Consider the following 21,460-nt stretch of genomic DNA (forward strand, 5'->3'; position numbering starts at 1 on the left):
ATGTTTTCAACTCTGTCTTCTAATTCACTGAGCCGGCAGGGGGTGCAGGAGTGCTGCTGGGGCTGTGTCATCACTGGGGTCTTCAGCCTTGATCTGGTGGGGGGAGAGGCAGGGTCTAGGACCCCAGAATGTTAAGTGGAGGCCAGAGGGAATGCCCACCTGCGAACCAAAGAGAGGGCACGAGTGTGGCAACAGCCGCCTCCAGCCAGCACAGGAAAAATGGACAGGGGTAAGGAAGTCAGACCCTGCACTGACTGGCTGGGTGCTCAGGCCACCACCCCTCTGGCCTGTTTCCTCATCAGTCAGATGGGCTACCACACCCCCTGCACCCATACTCCCCACAGAGGAGGGCCACCTTTGAAGAGCACTTTTCCCCTCTTGGGAGCCAGTTTCCCTATTTTTAAAATGAGAAATGATGCCAGGGGGCCCTGGGATCTCAAACAAGGGGGTCTGGGTCCCACAACCCTCATCTGGTCAGATAAAGGTACATCTCTTATTTGCCCAGTGGAGTAAGATTTTATTGGAAGACAGGGCTTAAGGGTAGTAAAAAACAACAACAAAAAACCCACAGCTTTAGAACATGGGTCACAAATTCAAATGTAGACAACACAAACGGGTGATGTGGGCAGAGAATGATGGGTGGGCTGAAGGGACTGCCCGCCCAACCATCCACAGAGCAGGTTTGCCCACCTCCTACTCTGCTCCTGCCAGTGACAGATTTTAAAATCTAAAGCACAGCCCTAGCCGGTGTGGCTCAGTGGATAGAGTGTCAGACTATGGACTGAAGGATCCCGGGTTTGATTCTGGTAAAGGGCACATGCCCAGGTTGCAGGCTTGATACCTAGTAGGTATCTCTCTCTCCCTCTCCCTTCCTCTCTAAAATGTATTAAAATATATACTTTTAAAAATAATAAAAATCTAAAGCAAGAACACTGCTCGACAAAGAAAATACACCTGCAGCCCGAGGTGGCCCAGGCCCTGCCAGCTGGCAGCCTGCACTCCCAGGGCCCCTCACCTCCTCCTCATTTCTTTGTAGGATGTGGAGGCATCTTGCACCAAAAACATAGGGCAGCCCTGGCCTGTCACTCAGTGGTTAGAGCATTGGCCTGCTCACCGAAGGGTCTCGGGTTTGATTCCCAGTCAAGGGCAGGTACCTGGGTTGCAGGTTCGATCCCCGGCCCTAGTTGGGGTGCCTGAGGGAGGCAATCAATTGATGTGTCTCTCTCACATTGATATCTCTCTCTCTCCCACCCACCCCTCCACTCTCTCTAAAAATCAATGGAAAATGTGTCCACAGCTGAGAATTAACAAAAAAAAAAAACGCCTAGGGCAACCAGCATAAAGCAGCCCTGGCCTCCTTCCTCTCCTACACAAACACCCAGACGACGGTGGGCTCGCCTGGGGTGGGAGGTGGGGGAGGGTCTGCTGGTAAAGGACACATGGGGATGGGAGGAGGCACGGCTTGATGAATCACACATTGCTGCCCAGTGTCCCAGGAGAAAAAGGTCCGTAGGAAAGGGACACAGCAGCTTGGCAGAGGCATGGCATCTGGAATGCACACTGTGACTGACAGACAGAGAGAGACCCTCCTCCAGGTAGGCGGGCAGCCAAATAATAGAGGGTGAATGGTGTGCCCCCAAGTACAAATGTCAGAAAGTTTTAGCGGTACAGGGTGCAGCATGAAACAACAGTGAGTATGAAAAGCCGGGCCGTGGCTGAATCCTTGGCGGGAAGGAGGGCGCTCCTGGAAGTCTGGTCATGTTTGCGTCTTGCTTTGGTGAAAAGCCAGTTGTATGTACACTGAGGATCATGTGTGTCATATTTCAATTAAAAAGTTTTAAAAACCACACAGCATTGGTAGCTATGGCGAGAACACTAGTCCTCCTTCAGAGCTTTCATTCTTCCCGGCTCTCTTAAGAAAGTCTCCATCAGGTGCTAGGATGGCTCCAACACCTCCCAAAGTTGGCCAACTCCCCTGTAAACTGAGGGCACGCCTCAGGCTTAGGCCCTTAGATGCAGGAAAGCATCTGTGGGTATCCATATAATAAAATGGTAATATGCAAATTGACCCTAATAGTGGAACAACCAGGAATGACTGGTCACTATGACACACACTGACCACCAGGGGGCAGATGCTCAATACAGGAGCAGCCCCCTGGTGGTCAGTGCACTCCCACAGAGGGAGCTCTGCTCAGCCACAAGTCAGACTGACAGCTATGAGCATAGCAGCAGTGGCTGGAGCCTTTCCCGACACCTCGGCAGCTCTAAGGCTGTCAGACTGCGGCTTAATCCCACTCCCCATGGAGAGCAGGCCTAAGCCGTCAGTCATACATCTCCCAAGGGCTCCCAGGTTGCCAGAGGGATGTCTGACTGCCATCTTAGGTCCAGCTGGACACCTTCTCCCCTGGGCCCTGTCCAACTCACTCAGGACAAGACACTGCCCATCGAGCCTCCTCAGGGCATGCCAGCTGTGGAGGGACGTCAGCTAATCTGACTGTCCACCTCTTCATCCCCATTAGAGAAGAGGAAACTGAGAAGCCCAGAGAGGGGAAGTGATTTTCCCACAGTCACAGAGCAGCCCCCAGCCCCTCACCATCCTTCTATCACCTGCAGTCCTGCCCACACCCCTGCCCGCTGTGCTGCCTTCAGGCCTCTGGACCTGCCGATTGCCCCACCCGGCTGGACGATAGAGACCTGGGCCCCAGACACCCCAGAAGGGCCCCATCTGGATTTGGGATTTGCTCTGTTTGGCCATTTCCCGCCTCCCCACTGTCCTCTCCTACAGCATCTGATCGGTCCCCCAGCCATCCTCACTGGGTCTGCCTCCCCCTGATTTCCTCCACCCTACACCCCCTGAGTGTGTGTTGGGGGCAGAGGGCAGGGTGAGGCAGGCCCTGATTCGGTCAGGGAAGTTGGGATGGGGGCGGGCCCTCGGCTTCCTGTTGTTCATCACCCTGGGGCTCTGGGGGGGATTTCCCTGGCCATGCCCACCCCCCAGGGAAGGGGAAGGAGCCCGGGTAAGTCACAGGCATAAGGCGGAAGCCCCAGGATGAGAAGGCATGGGAGGAGCTTTGTCACCAAGGTACCAGGGCTAGGTGCCCCCTTCGGCCCTGGGCCCATGACAGGCCTGAGGGACACTTCCAAAAGCAACGGCCACCCATCACCGAGCACCGCCCTCCCCTTCCCCTGGCTGCTCTGACAGGTGCTTACCTTGGTGCCAGGGCCAGTTGGGGACACAGAGAATGGGGAGGTCTTATTCTTGGGGTTCTGTGAAGAGAAAGTTGGGGTGGGGATGGGACCAGTGAGATGAAACAGCTTCTGACACCTGTCCCCCCCCCGCCCCCAGAGCCTCCTTCTGCTCCCTTCTCACCTCCCCACCCCGGCTCATCCATGCCCCCTGACCTGGTGATTAGTGTCAGGTCCGTTTCTTTCAGTGTCTGCAATGAGGGGGAGGGAGAGGGGTCACCAACTGCCCCAAAGCTCCCACCATCCAGCTCCCACCACCCGCGCTGCCCACCCTCTGATTTCCACACACCTGTGGGCTCTGACAGGGAGTCCAGACCTTGCTTCTCAGCCTCCAGGGGCTTAGACATTCTTATTTCTGGGACAGAGGAGGATAGAAGTGGGTGAGGAAGGGCGAGCTCCCAGCCCTTCCTCCAGCACCACTGCAGACTCTCCCCCAAGGCCCGGCTCGCCACACGGGCTCACCCACAGCCTTGTACTTTGTCACCCGCCATGTCTTCTCATTCACTGATTTGATCCTCAGCTTCCCCTAATCTGCTGTGTATTCCTTCCAATGTGTTCTTTATTTGTGTTGTATCATACTTTATCTCAGACTATTCTTTATTCATAGTTACTATATTTTTTTTTCATACTGTTGAGCATTTTTACCATCACTACTCTGAACTCTGTTTCAGATAAATTTCTTATCTCTGCTTCATTTATCTCTTCTTCTGGAAAACTCACTAGTTCTTTTATTTGGGGGTTGTTTCTTGGTCTCCACAATTTGGTTGTCTGTTTGAGTTTGTGACTATGTATTAGTTAGATCCTCTGCACCTCTCAATCTCTAGTGCAGGACAGTGTTAAAGGCTGTTTCTGACTAATTGAATCAGTCAAAGACTCAAAGCCTCAAGAGACTGCCTCTGTCTACAGAGTAATAGGATTCTGACTTGAATTGCCCCCAGGCAATCATCCTCAGGTGTAAGGAGAGTTTTTCTCAACAGGGTGGGACAGTTGCTTCTGCCTGGAGGCTAATTATTACTTTTAATCTCTTAAATAGCCTCAGGTGAAGGTGTTTTCCAATATGGTGTGTTGACTGTCTTCCCCCCAGGCAAGACAAATGTCTATGTGGGAAAGATGTCCTCCACTATGTGATGGAATGACTTAGCCCAGGAAACTTGGGTAGTCTCCCTTCTGAGCTCTATCCCCCCAAGCTCCCAGTCCTGGGTTCTGCTCTCACAGCTCCAGTCCACTTCACCCTCCCTCTGCCAGAGCACAAAGTGGGTGGCTCCACAGGGAATTTTTGTACATTGGCCCTTCAAAAAGGTGCCCAAACTTTCAGCTGCCACTCCCTGGCAGACAGCACTCCTCTGCTTTCTACAGCTAGATGTTATGTGGGTACCCTCAGATTTCGTGCTCTCTGCTGGGGATCCCAGCATCAGGATTAGATCCCAGAGTTCATAATGGCACCCCCTATATATACACACAGCTGAGATATCTCTCCAGTATTTCAGTTGCTGTCTGTGGTTGCCCTGCCAGCCCTTTCAAGGCTCAACCACTACTACTAGTCTCTATGCGGTCTCCATCGTCCATCCTCGGGTATCAGGGCTCTCTCCCATGAGTTTTCTATTGATTATTCAGGAAGCCTTTCTGTATTTCAGTTGTAATTCTAGCTTGTAGAGATTTGAATTTTTAAAATGGCCCACACCAGAGTTCCTGATAATTGCATCTCCAAGGTCCTGGGACTTATGATTTGGAAAGCCAATTATAGCATTTTGTGCTGAATAGGGGAATGTAAAATGATGTAGTGGGCTTTAATCTTCTGGAGCCACACCTCTGACCCTGAAAACACTGCATAGTAAAACAAGGACAGCACTTTAATCCCTCAAGGATAGGCAAATTTTGGCAAAAGAATGAACTAATTCATCCATTTTGAAATGTTTCTTTTTATTTGAGTATATTTTTCTCTGAGGTTCTGTAGCAATTACAGAGAGATCTAGTGTACAGGTAGCATATAGCTGACTCATAACAGCTTACAGGTATGGAAAAGATACATTGATCTAAGTAGGCCTCATTCTCCATTCACTTCCCTGGGAATGTGAAAACAGGTCTAGCTGCAGGCAGGGTAGCATTAAACTTAATGGTGCCATTAACTGGCCAAACCTCTTCATTGTCCACTTTATAGTGGGGCCAGGCTATGTTGCAAAAGATTAGCCTTTTTTTTTTCTTGAGGGAACCCGAGTCAAATTTCTCCCAGTTGAAGCATTTGTACCCCAATAGAAAAGGGGACTCTCAAGGCACTGTGGCCTGGTTCCCCATCTACAGAGGCATGTGGAGCAAGCCGAGGTTAGGCATCTCTGCAAGTCTCTGGGCTGTTTGGGCCATTCTGAGTAGGGCAGGTCTCCTGTTAAGCATTCTCTGTCTCTCATGGAAGTTAATAATGAAGAGATGGTTAACAAACATTCGGTCAGTCTCAAGATTAGTTTCCTCTTGGGGGTTCCCTTAAAATCATTTCCCCTTTTTGTTTCAGAATCTGTTTCATTTAGTTCTAAATACATATTAGCTTTCTGGACTGGGGTGGGGATGGAGTGGGGGGAGGGGGTCATGTGGGCATCACTAATTTTAAAATCTCTATCAGGTGAATTGGGACTGAATTGACCAGTAAAATATGTTGCCCCTTAACATGCCCTAATTGAAAGGGGACAGGTTCTGATTTTAAAACAGCCATTGGTTGCTTAGACACCCCTACCATTTGTACCGAACCTTTACTCTGGGGGAGAGGAAAACTTAGATCGTAGGGTAAAGAACAGATAAAGAAACCCCAGTATCTCCAAGGACCTTAGTAACATCCCCTTTTATGATAATTTCAATTTTTTAGTAAAGAGAAGGGGGAAATACCCTCTCATAGTCCTGGAGCCGCCCTATGTTTGCTTCTGTTTCCTCTTTGTACATCACATTTCAGATTTCCTTGTTAAACAGTCTTTCTCATGGTGACCTCGCTTTTTATTGCAAAAGACTCCTCTCCGGTTGCACAGCAGACCTTATTTAGTAATTCTGTTGCCTTGCTCTCAGAAACCAGTGGCTGTATTAGTTGGAATAGGTCAGAATAGACAGGATTGTTCTAACAGTTAAATTTCTGTGAATCCATCACTGTCCCACATAAAGTCGGGAACAATTGCTGGTTCCTCTCTAGCTGAGACCAGCTTTTGCCAAAGGGAGCTGTTGGAATTCCTATTCTCATTTTCCTTCAAGTCACTAGTAATAGAGGAGACGGAACAAGAAGAAAGAAGGGAGAGGAAAGGGCAAGTCCAGACAAGGAATGTCAGAAAGAAAGGGGGGAAATGGGGTGTAGGCATTTATTAACTTCAGAACAGTTCTGAGACAGTCTCTAAAATTTCTTATTGATTTCCTTCCTTCTATTGGAAGAATTATATTTTCTGTGCTTCTCCTTAGAAGCTTCTAATTTCCAAATCAAGATACGCTTCCCATATAGTCATTCAGTTTCATTTCAGAGCCCGCATTTTTTCTAATTTCTGCATGCAAAATATTAATGTAGGTACCCAAAAACAACTGCATTTTGACCATTTCTAAGTTGATATTTTCTAGTTAAATCTTCCCATTTCTGTAAAGCACATGCAAGTAAAAGTTTCCTATCAGGAGTGTTAAATGAGGGCTGAGGTTTGGGAGCTTCTGGCCTTGGAGGCACAATTTCCGGTGTTAATTTTTTTTATTTTTGGATATCTGTAGTCTGAGCAAATTTCCAGGATATGTTATGTAGTGGGTCAAATGTGGCCTCTGGTTCTCTCCCGGCTGTGTAAAACAACAGGAAGGGTTCGGGCCCGGGAAGACCAAGCCTTACGGTGGCCCCCTAGATAAGCCAGTTAGTTATTTACAGTTGAGTTGGGCCTTCCCTTTGGGGCTCCTGCACTTGACACCTCCACAAAGATTCTTAGTCACCTACGAATAACCAAGAATTGGACTGCAGGGAGGATGTGCCACTATATCTTATGAGCTGATGAGTTCAGCTCATTTATACAGCCAAGGCTTTTTGCTAAGTCTCTCAGGAAGCAATTTCAATTAAAAAGCCAAAATCAAAACCAGCCATCCATTATTTTCCCTCCAGTCCCGCCTTAGCCTGAGTTCTGTCAACCCTTAACCTGGGTTCTGTCAACCCTTAACTTTAATTCTGGCTCAAGGATTTTAAGACACAGCTCAAAAAAAGTAGAACCCTCTACCAAAAGCAAAAGAAGGTCCAAGAGAAACTCACCCACATTCACCCAACGGGCGGGGAACCAGCAGGTTCAATGGGGCCTTTGCTGGATCCTAGCACCGTGTCTGGGTCTGCTGGAAGGTCCTGGGTGAGCTTCTTTGGAATCCTGCCAAGAATACGCCAAGTAGTGTTAACATAAAAACATTCGAACCTCTAAAGAATTTGTGTGGGCTTATTTAAGCTAAAATGTCAACCATTTCCAGGAAGCAGTATCTCAACCAGTTGGGATAGTGCTCCAGAGAATGGCAGTTTTTTCACCTATTTTTATACGTTGCAAACACAGGAGGGGACGTAGGTGGGTTACATGAAATCCATTGGTGAAAGATTAGAGAGGCAGGAGAAAGCAAAGTGGGGAAACCTCTGGAATTGGATAAAAAGTAAAACAATAGACACATACTTAGATGGGTGCATGATAGTTAATAGTTAATAGTCAACAACTAACATGATAACAATAACAATGAAGGAATTTGTGGTGTCTTTCCTGGTGCCCAGGCACATTAGGTTGTGCCCCAGGGTGTCCAGGAAAAGGGAAGTTACAAGTTACTCTGACATTTCAAGGATATGTCATCATAGATGCAAAAAGACAGATAGGCTCAGTTAAGGTAACGGTTGACTTTGTCAGTGAAGATACCACCCTAGGATGTAACTACCCACCAGAACTGCTTTTATTTAAAGTTTAATTTCAGACCATCCTTTGTGATTACTTTAGGTCTCTGAGTTTGCAAAACCGCCATGCAGGCCTTCCCTGAGCTTGTCAGGTTATCATGTGGCCCATTTCATCCACATGAGTCAGAATCTGCATTTTCAGCAGGACCTGCAGACCCTCCCAATGCACAGAAGATGGGCAGGGGAGTCAGTCCCCACATCATGTGGTCTCATTCTGGCTGGGGATCCACTACAGCTGGGCAGCTTCCGAAGCAGCATTTCTAAGATGTCCCCTGGGCATTGAATCTTTAGAAAGTTCCATAGATGATACCATACACAACGAGGTGGCATCCCTGTGACAAGAATTCCTGATGTCACCCCAGGCTTCTGCTCTGAAGATAAGAGCCAAATGGGAATGAGAGAAGGTGGTGGGAAGGCTACTGTGCACTCCACACAGAGTTCTGGGAGACGCCCTGGATACATACACCCCAAGCTTCTGTTTGTCCAATTGTGAGCGGTGGCATGGAACCAGGGGTTAATCTGCAGAGTTAGATGTGTTCTCAGTTCAGCAACCTTGGTACTTGAGTTCAGCTAAGAGAAGATTCAGAGTCAAGAACTCAAATTATAAGAGAGAGTTTATTCAGAAATGCTGGGGTCCAACCCCAGCAGGACCAGGGGTTCCCAAAGGTGTGGACAGAGTCGGCGAAGAAGGAATGACACAGAGACAGCGTTCAGTTGATCAGCAGCCTAGCCAGGATCTCCAGTCAAGTTCTGTTCAGGATCTCCAGCCAAGTTCTGCTGTTTATTGTCTTGTTACATCTGTATTTATACTAGTTGATTTTAATCCTGTCAATTTCTATTGCAAAGGTTAGGGCGTTTCTTATCTCCATTCCAGGGAGTAAAGATTATGTAGCTTAAGCATGATTGTTTGTAGTTAAAGTGATTAACTACCTGCCTGGCACTTAGTTAAGGGGTTTTATCCCCTCCCTAACTTCAGGGAAAAATCCCTACCTGGGGAAACAACCTTTCCTGGAGAGGTGACCTTGGTTAAAACACATAGCGCTAAGGGGAGCAAACATATTAAGAAGAGTATGCTATATACGCCAGGTCCCTTGAAACATATGCTGTGCAGATGTTTCTTTCCTGCAGCGACTGTGTCAAGCAGCAAGGATGGACCGGCTTCCAGCACAGAAAGTCACAGAGGTAGAAGTGAGCTGTAGAAGAAATGAGCTCAGGAAACTAGTTACAGAGGAAAAAGAAGGACCCTTGGAGCTTAGGAGAAAGAAAACAAAGATAAGAGCCTTGAGGAAAGAAGGAGTGAGGACAGCCACGATGTGTTCCAGAGAGAAAGAGCCACACTGGGTCCTTCTTCTTGAGGGTAGTTGTCTGGAGGTCTCAGAGGAGGATCTCAATAAAATATTCATCAGCTTTCCAGGTGTGTCCTTTAGTGTTGAAGGTCATCAGTCAATGCAGTAGATCCTGATATCAACTGTCCTGACTCATCTGATTTTGCTGCTTGCCTGGGCCTGGGGCTGAAACACAACTGAGGCCTAGATGTATTTGATGCCAGTCAGAACCTCATTGTCCTGGGGGCTTCATGCTGAAGGGCTATTTTTTGGTCCACTTGTTCATTTCCCCTCTAAGGGCATCTAACCAACATGACTAAGAACATGCCAGGGGAGCAAAGGTCAGGGGAGGGTCTGAACCACGTGACCAGTGATATGAAAGGTCAGAAGGTCTAAACTGCAAAACCAGGATATGCTCGGGGAGGAAAGGCTCCCCAGGGGACAAGACCCCAGTCCAGTTTTGCACATTGCTAGGTACCCAGGGCTTTCCATTCTGGTGACCTTCCCTATGGGCCTATTGTCCTTCTCTGCTCAGGCCTAAATGCCTACTGCACAAGCAAGGTGTGTGTGAGTGTGTGTGTGTGTGTGTGTATGTGTGTGTGTGTGTGTGTGTGTGTACAGGGAAAGGAGTCACTGCAGAAGAAGGTAGAAGCCTCAGCAGTTACAGGGAATGTAAATGTAGATTAAAGAAAAGGGAGGCAGGAATAAGGGGAGGGCAAGGAGGAACCTGGGTACACACCCTGCCCCTGGCCCATGTGACCAGGGAAGTGATCTTGGCCCAGGAGGAGGCTCAGTGCACAGGGAGGAGGAACAGCACATCCCACCCCTCAGGACAGTGGTGCTTGTGAGCATTTCTGGAATCCAAGCTCTTCCCACAGAGGGAGGGACAGAGCAGGCAGCGGACACCATGGAGTCCTCCTCAGCGCCTACCCACAGAGGACTTGTCCCCAGGCAGGGGCTCCTGCTGGCTGGTGAGAGGGGACAACTACCTGGTGGTGGATGGGAGGAGGAGAGGCACAGGCTAGCTGAGGACTCCTGGGGAGCACAGGCTCTCAGAGAAAACAAGGGGGAGGGGGCAGGCTTCTGTTTGGATTTGAGGGGAGAAGACAAGAGAGCAGAGTAGGATGGGGGAGGGGACTCGGCAGCAGGAAAATGATGTGGAAGTGGTGAGGGGCAGGAAAACCTCAATAGCTGCTCATTTCCCAACTTACTCATCACTGAGAGCTGAATGCTGAAAACTTTTGACAATAACAATTTATGTGAGGAGATAGGAAATGTAACCAGGGGCACTAAACATTGTTCTTACCATCAAGCTCAGAAATTGGAAGTTACATCCCAGGAAGTGCAGAACCCTGCAACACTCACTCATCCATGCACTGGTACTTGCAGTCTGTTGCAGGCACTAGAGTGCAACAAGATCAGACAAGCCCCTGCCCCCATGAAGCTCATGTGCTATGAGGAGGAGACAGACAATGGAAGATCTAGATGTGATGTCAGGTCCCCACAATGCCATGCAGGGAACAGCCCAGGAACAGGCCAGAAAGTGAAGACAGAGGTCTGTAGAGGAGGTGGTCTGGGAGGGGGTCTCCCAAGGACACTCCTGAGTGTCAGCAGGGGTCTGAGGGCAGACACCTGGGTAACAGTATTCACAACAGAGGAAATACTATGGAAACTAATTGGCCAGAAGAAAAATTAGAGCTTCTAGATAATGAAATAGTAGAGAGTCTTAATTCATCTGGCCAAACATCTCATAAGGTACAAATGACAGTGGATAAAGGAGGAAAACATATAATTAGCTTTAAAAAAAAAAAGTATGATAATACGTGTAAAGAGTTTTAGGTTGGCTGGGATGCTTGTTCCCCTCAGACTTTTCCTTGTCTAGTATTAGACATTTTCTCTTCCTAATCAATGTTACTGGTTTATTATTGTTACTTTTGTTCCTGGTATGTAAATGTTATATTAGATGCAGAAAATCAAAACTTGACAAACAGCAAAAAGTCTCGGGTAATGGTGGCTCAAAATGAGACATGATTCAGAATACTTTATAACAAGGACATATAGGATCTGAATGCCTCCCATTTACCTGCCCTTTTGAATGCTAATAATTTAATCTTAAATTCCATCTAAGGTTATGGTCTTGCCCCATCCCCAGTGGTCCACCTGTTCAGCAAGACATGCTGACACTGAGACATCCTCGAATAAGCCTTCCTAGCACCGTGGGACTCCATTGTCCAACCAAAAGGTTGGTCATCAATGCATCCTTTAGATTGATTTATGATCAAAAGGGGGATTTGTGGGCGAAAGGGGCCATACGCTAACCTGACAAGCTCAGGGGAGGCCTGCATGGCAATCTTGCAATCTCCGAGACCTAAAGTAACCTAAAGGATGGTCTGAAATTAAACTTTAACTAAAAGAAGTTGGGGTGGGCAGTTACGTCCTTGGCTGGTATCTTCACTGACAAGGTCAACTTTACCTTAACTGAGCCTATTTATCTTTTTGCAACTATAATAACATACCCTTGAAATGTCTGGGTAATTTGTAACTGCCCTTTTTCTGGACCCCTTGGGACACAACGAAATGTGCTGGGACACAGACAGATACTGCAAATTCCTTCATTATTTCTGCACCCACCTAAGTAGGTGTCCATCATTTTTCTTTTTATCCAACCCCAGAGATTTCCCCGCTTTGCTTTCTCCCGCCTCTCTAGTCTATCACCAATGGATTTCATGTAACCCACCTACGTCCCCTCCTTTGATAGCAATGTATAAATAGAGATGTAACCCGCCGTTCTCCAGAGCATCATCTCAATTCATTGACATTCTGCTTCCCGGCATATGTTGACAGTTTGGCTCAAATAAATTCACAAATATTCTTTACAATTATTAAGAAAAGGAAAAAAGAAAAAACGGAGGAAATAAGGTCAGAGGTGCTGAAGTATTGGTGGCCATGATGCTGAACTTGACCACAGAAGACACACACATACACACACACACACACACACACACACACACACTGACCAAGGCTGAAAGATGAAGAGACCAGCTGAAGACCGAAAGCCTCATCTCTCCTTCCCAATACAGAGCTCCAAATATTGATCAATTTCTCTCTTCCCTCCTAGCCTCACTCGTAACCTTCTGGAGCCTGCCCACCACTGCCCAGCTCACTATTGAATCAGTGCCGCCCAGTGCTGCCGAGGGGAAGGATGTGCTTCTCCGTGTCCACAACCTGCCTGGGAATCTTGGAGGCTATGCCTGGTACAAAGGGGAAACAGTGGACAGCAGCCGTCTAATCATATCATATGTAATAGACACTCAAACAACTAACCCCGGGCCTGCACACAGTGGTGAAGAGACAATATACCCCAATGGATCCCTCCTGTTCCAGAATGTCACCCTGAAGGACACAGGATACTACACCCTACAAACCATAGGGAAAGATTTTCAGAGCAAACTAGTAACTGGACAGCTCCGTGTATACCGTGAGTGATTGCTCTATGACCTGTGGGTTCTGGGGCGGGGGGGGAGGGGGGTGGCGGGGACTCTACTTCACACACAGGAATGACAGCCCTGGACTCTGCCTCGATCCTCCTCTGCATCATCTCCCAGGCTGGGTTTGGGCATTTAGTGCAGGACACATAGAGTGGAAACAAACTTCCTAAGGTCAGAGTTCCCTTCACAGATTACAGCCCTGCAGACATTCTCCACAAAGAGAAGTCTGACGGGAGTGCCTCAACAGCAGGAGACTCAGCATAGTCTCAGTCCAGTCCCTGGGCCCCATCCCCATGACCATGACACTGAGAAAACCCTGCAGACCGTGGCACACCCTGCCCTGAGGGGACCCTGGAATCCTCACAGAGAAGCTCAGCCTGGAAACACCTCCCACACCCCTGTCCCAGGGCTCCTGACTCCAGGGAACCTGGGGAGCCTGTGTCAGGTTGGGTTTGACATCCTGGAAGGGCTGGGTGGGAGCAGTGGCTCTACTCCTGCTCACCAGCCAGGGCTCAGCCCCAAGAGACACATCAGGACAGAGACAGAGCCTAGTCCTTCACCTAAGGCTGTGTCAGGAGAGCACAGATAGACACAATACCCTGTGTTAGCTGACTCTTCTGAGGGACTTAGGAAACTCCAGAGGGAGGTCAGGTCTCCAGGAAGGAACAGAGGAGAGAAGATGCTCCTGACAGCTCTTTGTCCACCAGGGCTCAGCCCAGGAATTCTCTCTCATGGAGGCAAATAATGGCAGTCGCCATTTAAGTCAGTGTCTCCTCTATTCTGAGCTTGAGGTCAAGTGTTCAGGGATGTTTTAAGGTCAATTCACAGACAACATGGTAATCCAGAGTCCATTTACCATTTGTTCTGTTTTTATTCCGGGGAAACGGAGGCACAGTGTGATACAGTCACTGAATCAGGCTCCACAGACACAGCAAGGTCCTTGTACAGCCACAGCCCCATCCTCTCATCCACCACCAAGGTCTTAGGTGTCTGTGGACCCTGAGACCACCCATTGGTTCAGTGCTTGTTCTTAGCAGTCCCCAGCTCAAGGTAGATTTTCTGGTCTGGTGATTAAACAAATGGAGAATTAATTTTCACTCTAGAATCAAATTACCTACAATAACATTCAGAGTCAGTGCAGTGAATGCCCAGGCCTTTCCCTCAGGTTACGGATCCACACCTCCCTGCACTGGACTTGAAACCACTTATTTGTTTCCTGATGTGTTGGTGCCACTCCCACTAACTGTGAAGGAAAGGACTTTGCCTTCTCACTCTCCACCCTATACCTGCTACCAGTTCAGAGACCAGCACTCACTTGCTCTCTCATGAAGGACAGAAGGAATGATGGTAAATGATGACAGAATGAATGAATGAATGATGCATAATTGCTAGAGAGACTGGAACCTGGACGCAGAGTCCTAAAAGGTTTTTAGCCACATCTTTTCCCTGTCCCTACAGGTGCTGAGAACTATGTCCATGCCTCTGACCATCTGTCCCTTGGTAACTGTGGGGCTGTTCCACTGTGGGAGGGTTTTCCAGGCTGTACTGCTCCTGCCCTGGGGCAGCTGTGGGCTCTTAGTCCCTGGGGTCTTTGAAGTCACACATAAACTCCACTGCCTCTATCTGCTCCTTCCATGTCCTTTATCAGCCTCCTCCTTCACTCCAGACACACTTCCCTGCTCTGCTCTGCTTCCCCCACTGTGCAGATTGTCCTGCTAAAACCTGTGTCCAGGCCCACCCTCCCGGGCAATAGGAGAGGACACAGATATCAGTAGGAGCAGCAGCCTTGGCTTCATCCTGAGCTAGTGTCCCAGGTCACCAGGAGAAAGAGCTGCTGCTGGGCTCCCATCCAGGGGTCCTTCCCCTTCGAGGCCAACAATATGAACAGGCACATGACGCCCCCAACATTTCCCCCTCAGACTCCCATTACCTACGTGGGACAAACCTCAAACTCTCCTGCCAGGCAGCCTCTAACCCACCTGCACAGTATTCTTGGCTTATCAAGAGCACCCCACACAGGAGCTCTTCATCCCCAACGTCACTTCGAATTATAGTGGATCCTATACCTGCCTTGCCCATAACTCTGTCTCTGGCCTCAATAAGACCATAATCAAGACTATCACAGTCTATGGTAAGGGCCTCCTGGACCATCGACACCAGGCTGTGGGGTGCAGGTCTGTATGGTTTTCAGAACAGAGCCTACAGGGTGTTGTCTCCCATCCTGTGGCCATGGACACAAACAAATCACAAAGTCTTCCCCTGAGCCCTCCCACTAAATCTCTGTAGACTCTCCTCCCTTGCTCTTCTGATTTCTCATGGCAGAGCTGGGGTCCAGTCTAGGAACGTGTGGAGGGGGTTCTCTCAGCCCCAGAAAGAGTCAGGTGGTGGATCGAAGGGGCTTCCCAGAGGGGAAAACAAAGGTCCTCAAGGTCAAGCTGCTTCTCCTGTCACTAACACTTTCCTTCTGTCACCTCCTGTCTGCTACCTGCTCCATGTGCTCCAAGGAACATACAAAGCTTGGAACAAGCTCATCTCTTTTCCCCAAACTAAAGGAGGAAACCACTTCTGAGGAGGGATGAGCAGGACAAACCCTTGCTCCCTGCTCTGCTCCAGGCTCACCTGGTGACTGGCTGCTCTGTATTGTCTGTGGTGGGACTGGGGTCCATGTTGAAGGTGCATGGGCGGCCTGTCCTCCGACTGGCAAAGTCATGTCACCCATCGACACCATGACCTCCCTCAGACAAGGTTGCATGGAAATGGGGAGAGAGTGAGTCACAGGGGAGACCCCTCTGAGCTGTGTCCTGACTCTGAAGTCACCAGCTGTACAACACTGTGTGGCACAAGCCTATGTGACATTCCTATGGAGAACAGTAAATGGTGGTGCTTACTTGACAAGTAAGTATATTCATGGGACATTAGGAGCAGTAACACATGGTGTGTAGTTTACTGAAGACGCTAAGAGTACCAGCCTGATGTTAAATCTGACTATTTCTCTCTAGGGACTTCCTTCTACCTGATGTTCCATCCAAAGGCCAGGAAGTGAAAGTCCTACTCACACTGAGAAATCTTTTAGATTGAAACTTCTCCAGGTCCTAAGGCCATGAAGACTGGCTGGGCTATATTCTCTAATAAATTATTTAACAAACGAGAAATGCCTTCCCATCTCTATGTATAGCCACTGTACTCGAGAGGGGGTGTGATTATTTAGAAAGTTAGAGAAAGGTCGGGGAAAGAATCACACAAAAGTCAATGGGTGGAAAATGCAACCTGGTGATGAAGATGCTGAACACACGCTATAAGGCACCTGGTGCTAATACCTCAGATAACCAGGGAGACAGGTCAGGGGTCATCCTGAGGTGATCTGAAGGGCAGAGGGGAGGTATAGCCCTCTCCTTACAGACTGTCACCTGAACAAAGATCCTCACCCTTCAGAGGTCAGAGTCCTCCTCTGGTGACCTTTACAGAGATCACTGTGGCCATTGAGTGGCTGACATCTCTGGGGGAGGAGCCCACTCTCAGTCAGTCACCTCCTCTGTTTCTCCACAGAGCCTGTAGGGAAGCCCTCCATCCGAGCCAGCCATGCCACAGTCACAGAGCATAAGGACGCCGTGGTCCTGACCTGCCTCACAAATGACAGGGGGATCTCCATCCGGTGGCTCTTTGAGAACCAGAATCTCCTGCTCACGGACAGGATGAAGCTGTCCCAGGACAACAGCACCCTCACCATAGACCCTGTCAGGAGGGAGGACGCTGGGGGCTTTCAGTGTGAGGTCTTCAACCCCGTCAGTTCCGGCATAAGTGAGCCCCTCAGGCTGGATGTGCAATGTGAGTGACTCTCCACCTCTCTCACTTGCTCTTTGTATATTTCACGGGCAGGGGGTGAGATGGATGAAAGCCTTGAGGAGGTGGGAGCCTCCTTCAGAGCCTATAGAGCACATGTGTACGGACCCTAGGATTAGACTAATCTCATCATTGCCTCAGTTCTATGAGTCTAAGCTGTCTGACTACGGGGAAGGCTCTCACCCACCTGAGCCTCAGTTTCCTCATCTCCAAACTGGAATAAAACAGCTGGACCTAAACACCGTTGTTAGGATAATTCTTGTGAGGTTAATGATTTAAAGCCCTCAGCCAGGGTCATGCTCAGTCAGGACTCAGTCAGTGTACCAATTATTATTGTTATTTTTATAAACACTGTTGTCAGTAACTGTGAAGTCAAAAAGAACTTGGTGAAAATGTCATTTATCACTCACCAGTTCTGTGACTCCAGCAATTTATTAAGCACCTCCCATCCCTGATTCTGTTTGTGCTCATGGGGGTAACACCCCTGTCCCTGGTGGGGGTGGAAGGATCAGATGACATGAAAGTAGAGTATTTCCCACCCTATGGGCCATTGAAAACACTCAGCACATTCTTATTACTCATCAGCACTGAGTTGACAGGTAAGATGCCCGCTTAAACTGTCCATAGTGATGGAAAAGAAGAAACGGGGGTAAGAGACAGAACATGTGAGGGAAAGAGGAGTTAAGAGGAAAATTACCAGGACATGGGAATGGTGGGTGTGAGAGTGTGTGCAAAGGTAGAGCCAATGGAAGGTTTCGAATGTGCAAACCAGAGAATGATGCAACCGCCAAAAGTGGGGTGTCAGGAGGACTGACACTCCCAAACTGCACAGACCAGGTGGCAATTCCTTCCTCCCTCACCAGGCCTCCCCCTGCAAGGACCCTCCAGTTTCCCTAAATGGACTTGGGCCTTCACCCCTCCCCCTTTCGCTTCTCCTTTCAGCAGAACAAAACTACACGGGCTACTCTTTGGGGACCATCATTGGCAGTGTGATCGGGGTCCTCGTCGTGGTGGCTCTGGGGGCCTCCCTGGGCTATTTCCTGTACCTCAGGAGGACGAGGAGGTACTATGGCATTTCCTTCACCCTCACCCTAATCCTTCCCCCTGACCCAGGCTGACGCCCAGCGGAGCCCAGGCCAGGAAGACAAAGACCACTTCCCCAGAGGGTTCTGGGCCAGCTCCCTGTGGCCTCCCAGCTGCCCCATGGAGGCCCCTAACTCCCTCCATCCAGCTCCTCCCTCACCCGCTGCTGACCAGGGTGGTTTCCTCAACAGCTTCCTCACCTATAAATGAGGCACGACTAAGGAACTGTGCCCTCAGGATTGTCCTGGTTCCCTCCACACACCTACAGCGGTGCAGGCAGGTAGTAAGTGCTCAGTATGGCACCTCCTGTTGCTTATCTAAGTCCACCCTCCCAGGTGAGGGGATGGGCTGCCTCAGGATCTGAAAGTCATCCTGGCCAAAGCCACACAGCTGAGGGTGGAAGAGCCTGGACAGAGTGGGTTGGGTCAAATGCCCCCATGAAGCCAGTTTATTAACCACAATCCTGATGTGTGAGACGGGATGATAGCAGAGCCTGTGGTGTGGTTTTTGCCTCTAGTTCAGGTGGATGGAGACAGGAAAGGCCATGGTCACAGTGTAGCTCTATAGGCCTGAGGACGGGTCTGGCCACAGCAGGCACCACACTCATCCTGATGCTACATGAGGCTGGCACTGCTGACCCCTGAGGCCTTGACTTTTCCACTAAGTCAGACCCTCAGGTTGGATTCCTGTCCTGGGTCCATAGCCCCTTCCCTGGTAACTCCTCCCAGACCCCCATCTGCCTGTGGGTCCTTTCCCTGTGAGCCCAGGTTCGCCTTGGATCCATGAGGCCTTGCCTCAGTTCCCCTCTCCTGGGCCCGACCCCCTAAAAAGTGGAGAGAGGCCTCCACCCTCTTCTGGGAAAAGAGACCCTCCTTGCCCCCTGTTATGAGACCAAAGCTCCCCTGCACCCCTCACAAGTAAGTCTGACCTTTCCCAGGGCCAGTGACCCGCATGGCCTCCGAGAGCACCCACCTCCAGCAGCCACCCCTGGTGAGTGTCTGTTCAGCCTGGAGCCCCAGGGCCTGGCCCACAGTGTCCACTCCTGCCCTCGTCCCTCAGGCCCTCACCCTCCCCTGGGCTTCAAGGGGGATTCTAATCACCACTCTGCACAGGGGACCCCTAATCGCCAGTCAACCTGACCTGTAAGCTGTGTCATGTGTCACCATCTCTCCCTCACTGGACGCTGAAATGGCCAGAAGGTCTCACCCTGGGAGATGAGATGACCTTTCACCACTGGATCTTGGGAGCTAAAGAACCATCCCCTCCTGGGAGAACAGGCCAAAGCTTCCTCCCCTCTGGGTGCTAACTCCTCCTGTCTCTGCTCCCAGGCCAGGGTCCCTCTGGAACCTCTGCCTTCCCGGTAAGTCCATCCCCTCCCTGTTCCCTCACCCAGGGCCTCAGTGACCCACGCTCAGGGCAGGGGCACCCTCCAACCTCACAACACAGCACAGACCCCCTCCCCAGAACAGACAGCACAAGGGGATCCCTGAGTGGCCTAGTGGGGCCCTCACATCAGGGGTGGACAGGGCAGGGCCGGAGTCTGAGTGGAACCCTGGAGTCAAGCATGGAGCACAATGGGTACCAGGAACAACAGTCTGGGTCCCAGACTAACAAGGGAGAAGGCGTGCAGTGTGGGCTGAATTGGGGTGCTGGGCTACAGGTGTGCAGACAGCTGCTCAGGAGGCAGAGCTGTCCGTCCTGCAGAGAAAACCCTCCCTCCCCGTCCTCTGATGCCCTCTCTACCTGCTGCACAGGGCCCCCTATCTGACCCCAAGACAACAGTCCCCATCTATGAGGTGAGTGTGGATTATGAACATTCTGTCCTGCAGGTCCCAGGGGCCCCAGGATCTGCCCCCAGCCCAGCCCTGGCTGTGCTTCCAGGCTCAGAAAAGGGCAGAAAAAGTGAAAACAGAGGGTGGGGGGAGGGAGGTGCCCGGGGACAGACGCCCAGCACAGTCAGCCCCCATAGAGCCCCACAGCACGGGTTCTGAGGAGGCTGCGGGGCTCAGAGATCTCTTCTTTCTGTGACAGGAATTACTCCACCCAAACACAGAGGTGTACTGCCACATCGTCCCCAGGGCAGACGTGGCTTCTTAGTTCCTCCAGGACCTGAGACCCCACACCCTGTGGATGAGGCCTGTGCCAGAGAACCAGCTCTGAGCATCATGCTAAGCGAAATAAGCCTGTGGGAGAAAGATAAACAGCACATGATCTCACTCATTTGTGGAATATAATGAACAACATAAACTGATGAAGAAAAATAGAGCCAGAGGGGGGAAAATATTTTAGAATATAATAGTAGTCCTCCTATTATTGGCAGATTTTTAATATTTCCTTCAATGTTTGTGATATCATACTGTGTTATACATTATAGATAATATTATTATACTTAAAATCCTATTTTCTGGAAATATTAATGTTTATTTCATGTAATATTATTATACTTAAGATCATTTTTTGAATAATTTATGTTTATTGCATTTAACATTATTATATTAAAAAGAGTTTCCCTTGAGATTAAAAAAAAATAAAATGCTATAAGGGATTGCTAAGAACAAGAAACAGAGAGAGAAACCTAGCCATACAGAATTAAAATAGCTATAAATAAGTACCTCTCAATAATAACCCTAAATGTAAATGGATTAAATACTCCAATCAAAAGGTGTAGGGTAGCAGAATGGATACAAAAATATGACCAAACTATATGCTGTTTACAAGAAACCCACCTCAAAACAAAAGACAGACACAGGATGAAAGTGAAAGGATGGAAAAATTTTTTCCATGCAAATGGGAAAGAAAAAAAAGCTGCAGGAACAATACTCATATCTGACAAAATAGACTTCAAAATGAAGGCCAACTCAAGGAACAACAAAGGTCACTGCATAATAATAAAAAGATCAATCTAACAAGAGTATATAACCCTGATAAACATATATGCACCCAATATAGGTGCGCCTCAATTTATAACAAATCTTCTAGAGGACTTTAACGGAGAGATTGACAACAATACAGTCATAGTAGGGGACGTTATCACCCCTCTGACATCACTGGACAGATCTTCCAGACAAAAACTTAACAAGGAAACAGAGACTCGAAAGGACACACTAGATCAGATGGATTTAACAGACATTTATAGAACATTTTAGCCAACAAAGCAGAATATACATTCTTCTCAAGTGCATGTGGAACATTCAAAAAAATAAACCACATGTTAGGACACAAAACAAGTCTCTACAAGTTCAAGAAGACTGAAATCATATCAAGCATCTTCTCAGGTCACAGTAGAATGAAATTAGAAATCAACTACAGTAAAAGCACCCCAAAACATTCAAACACTTGGAAGCTAAATAGCATGTTATTTAACACTAAATGGGTTACCAACGAGATCAAGAAAGAACTCAAAAACTTCCTGGAAACAAATGAAAATGAACACAAAATAACCCAAAATTTCTGGTACATAACAAAAGCAGTCCTGAGAGGGAAGTTCATAGCACTACAGGCATACCTAAAAAAAAAAACCACACACACAGAAAAAACAAAAAAGCAATAAACTACTTAACCCTAAAACT

General features: G+C 48.8%; 2 protein-coding genes across 2 annotated transcripts in view; both read left to right on the forward strand.

Moving 5' to 3' along the window:
- Positions 1–21,460, forward strand: part of LOC132216800 (sialoadhesin-like) — a 162,922-nt gene that overhangs the window by 16,779 nt on the left and 124,683 nt on the right. The window contains 1 exon segment of the mRNA XM_059666370.1: positions 12,599–12,958. Coding sequence (XP_059522353.1) covers positions 12,599–12,958 — 360 coding nt within the window.
- Positions 12,974–20,259, forward strand: LOC132217179 (carcinoembryonic antigen-related cell adhesion molecule 1-like). The gene is made up of 7 exons (XM_059667269.1): positions 12,974–12,980; positions 14,427–14,468; positions 14,956–15,099; positions 16,515–16,793; positions 17,751–17,871; positions 19,220–19,251; positions 19,923–20,259. The coding sequence occupies exons 1-7, from the start codon at positions 12,974–12,976 to the stop codon at positions 20,123–20,125; spliced, it is 828 nt and encodes a 275-aa protein (XP_059523252.1). The 3' UTR covers positions 20,126–20,259.

Source organism: Myotis daubentonii, chromosome 15, assembly GCF_963259705.1.
Source record: "Myotis daubentonii chromosome 15, mMyoDau2.1, whole genome shotgun sequence".
Lineage (NCBI taxonomy): Eukaryota > Metazoa > Chordata > Mammalia > Chiroptera > Vespertilionidae > Myotis > Myotis daubentonii.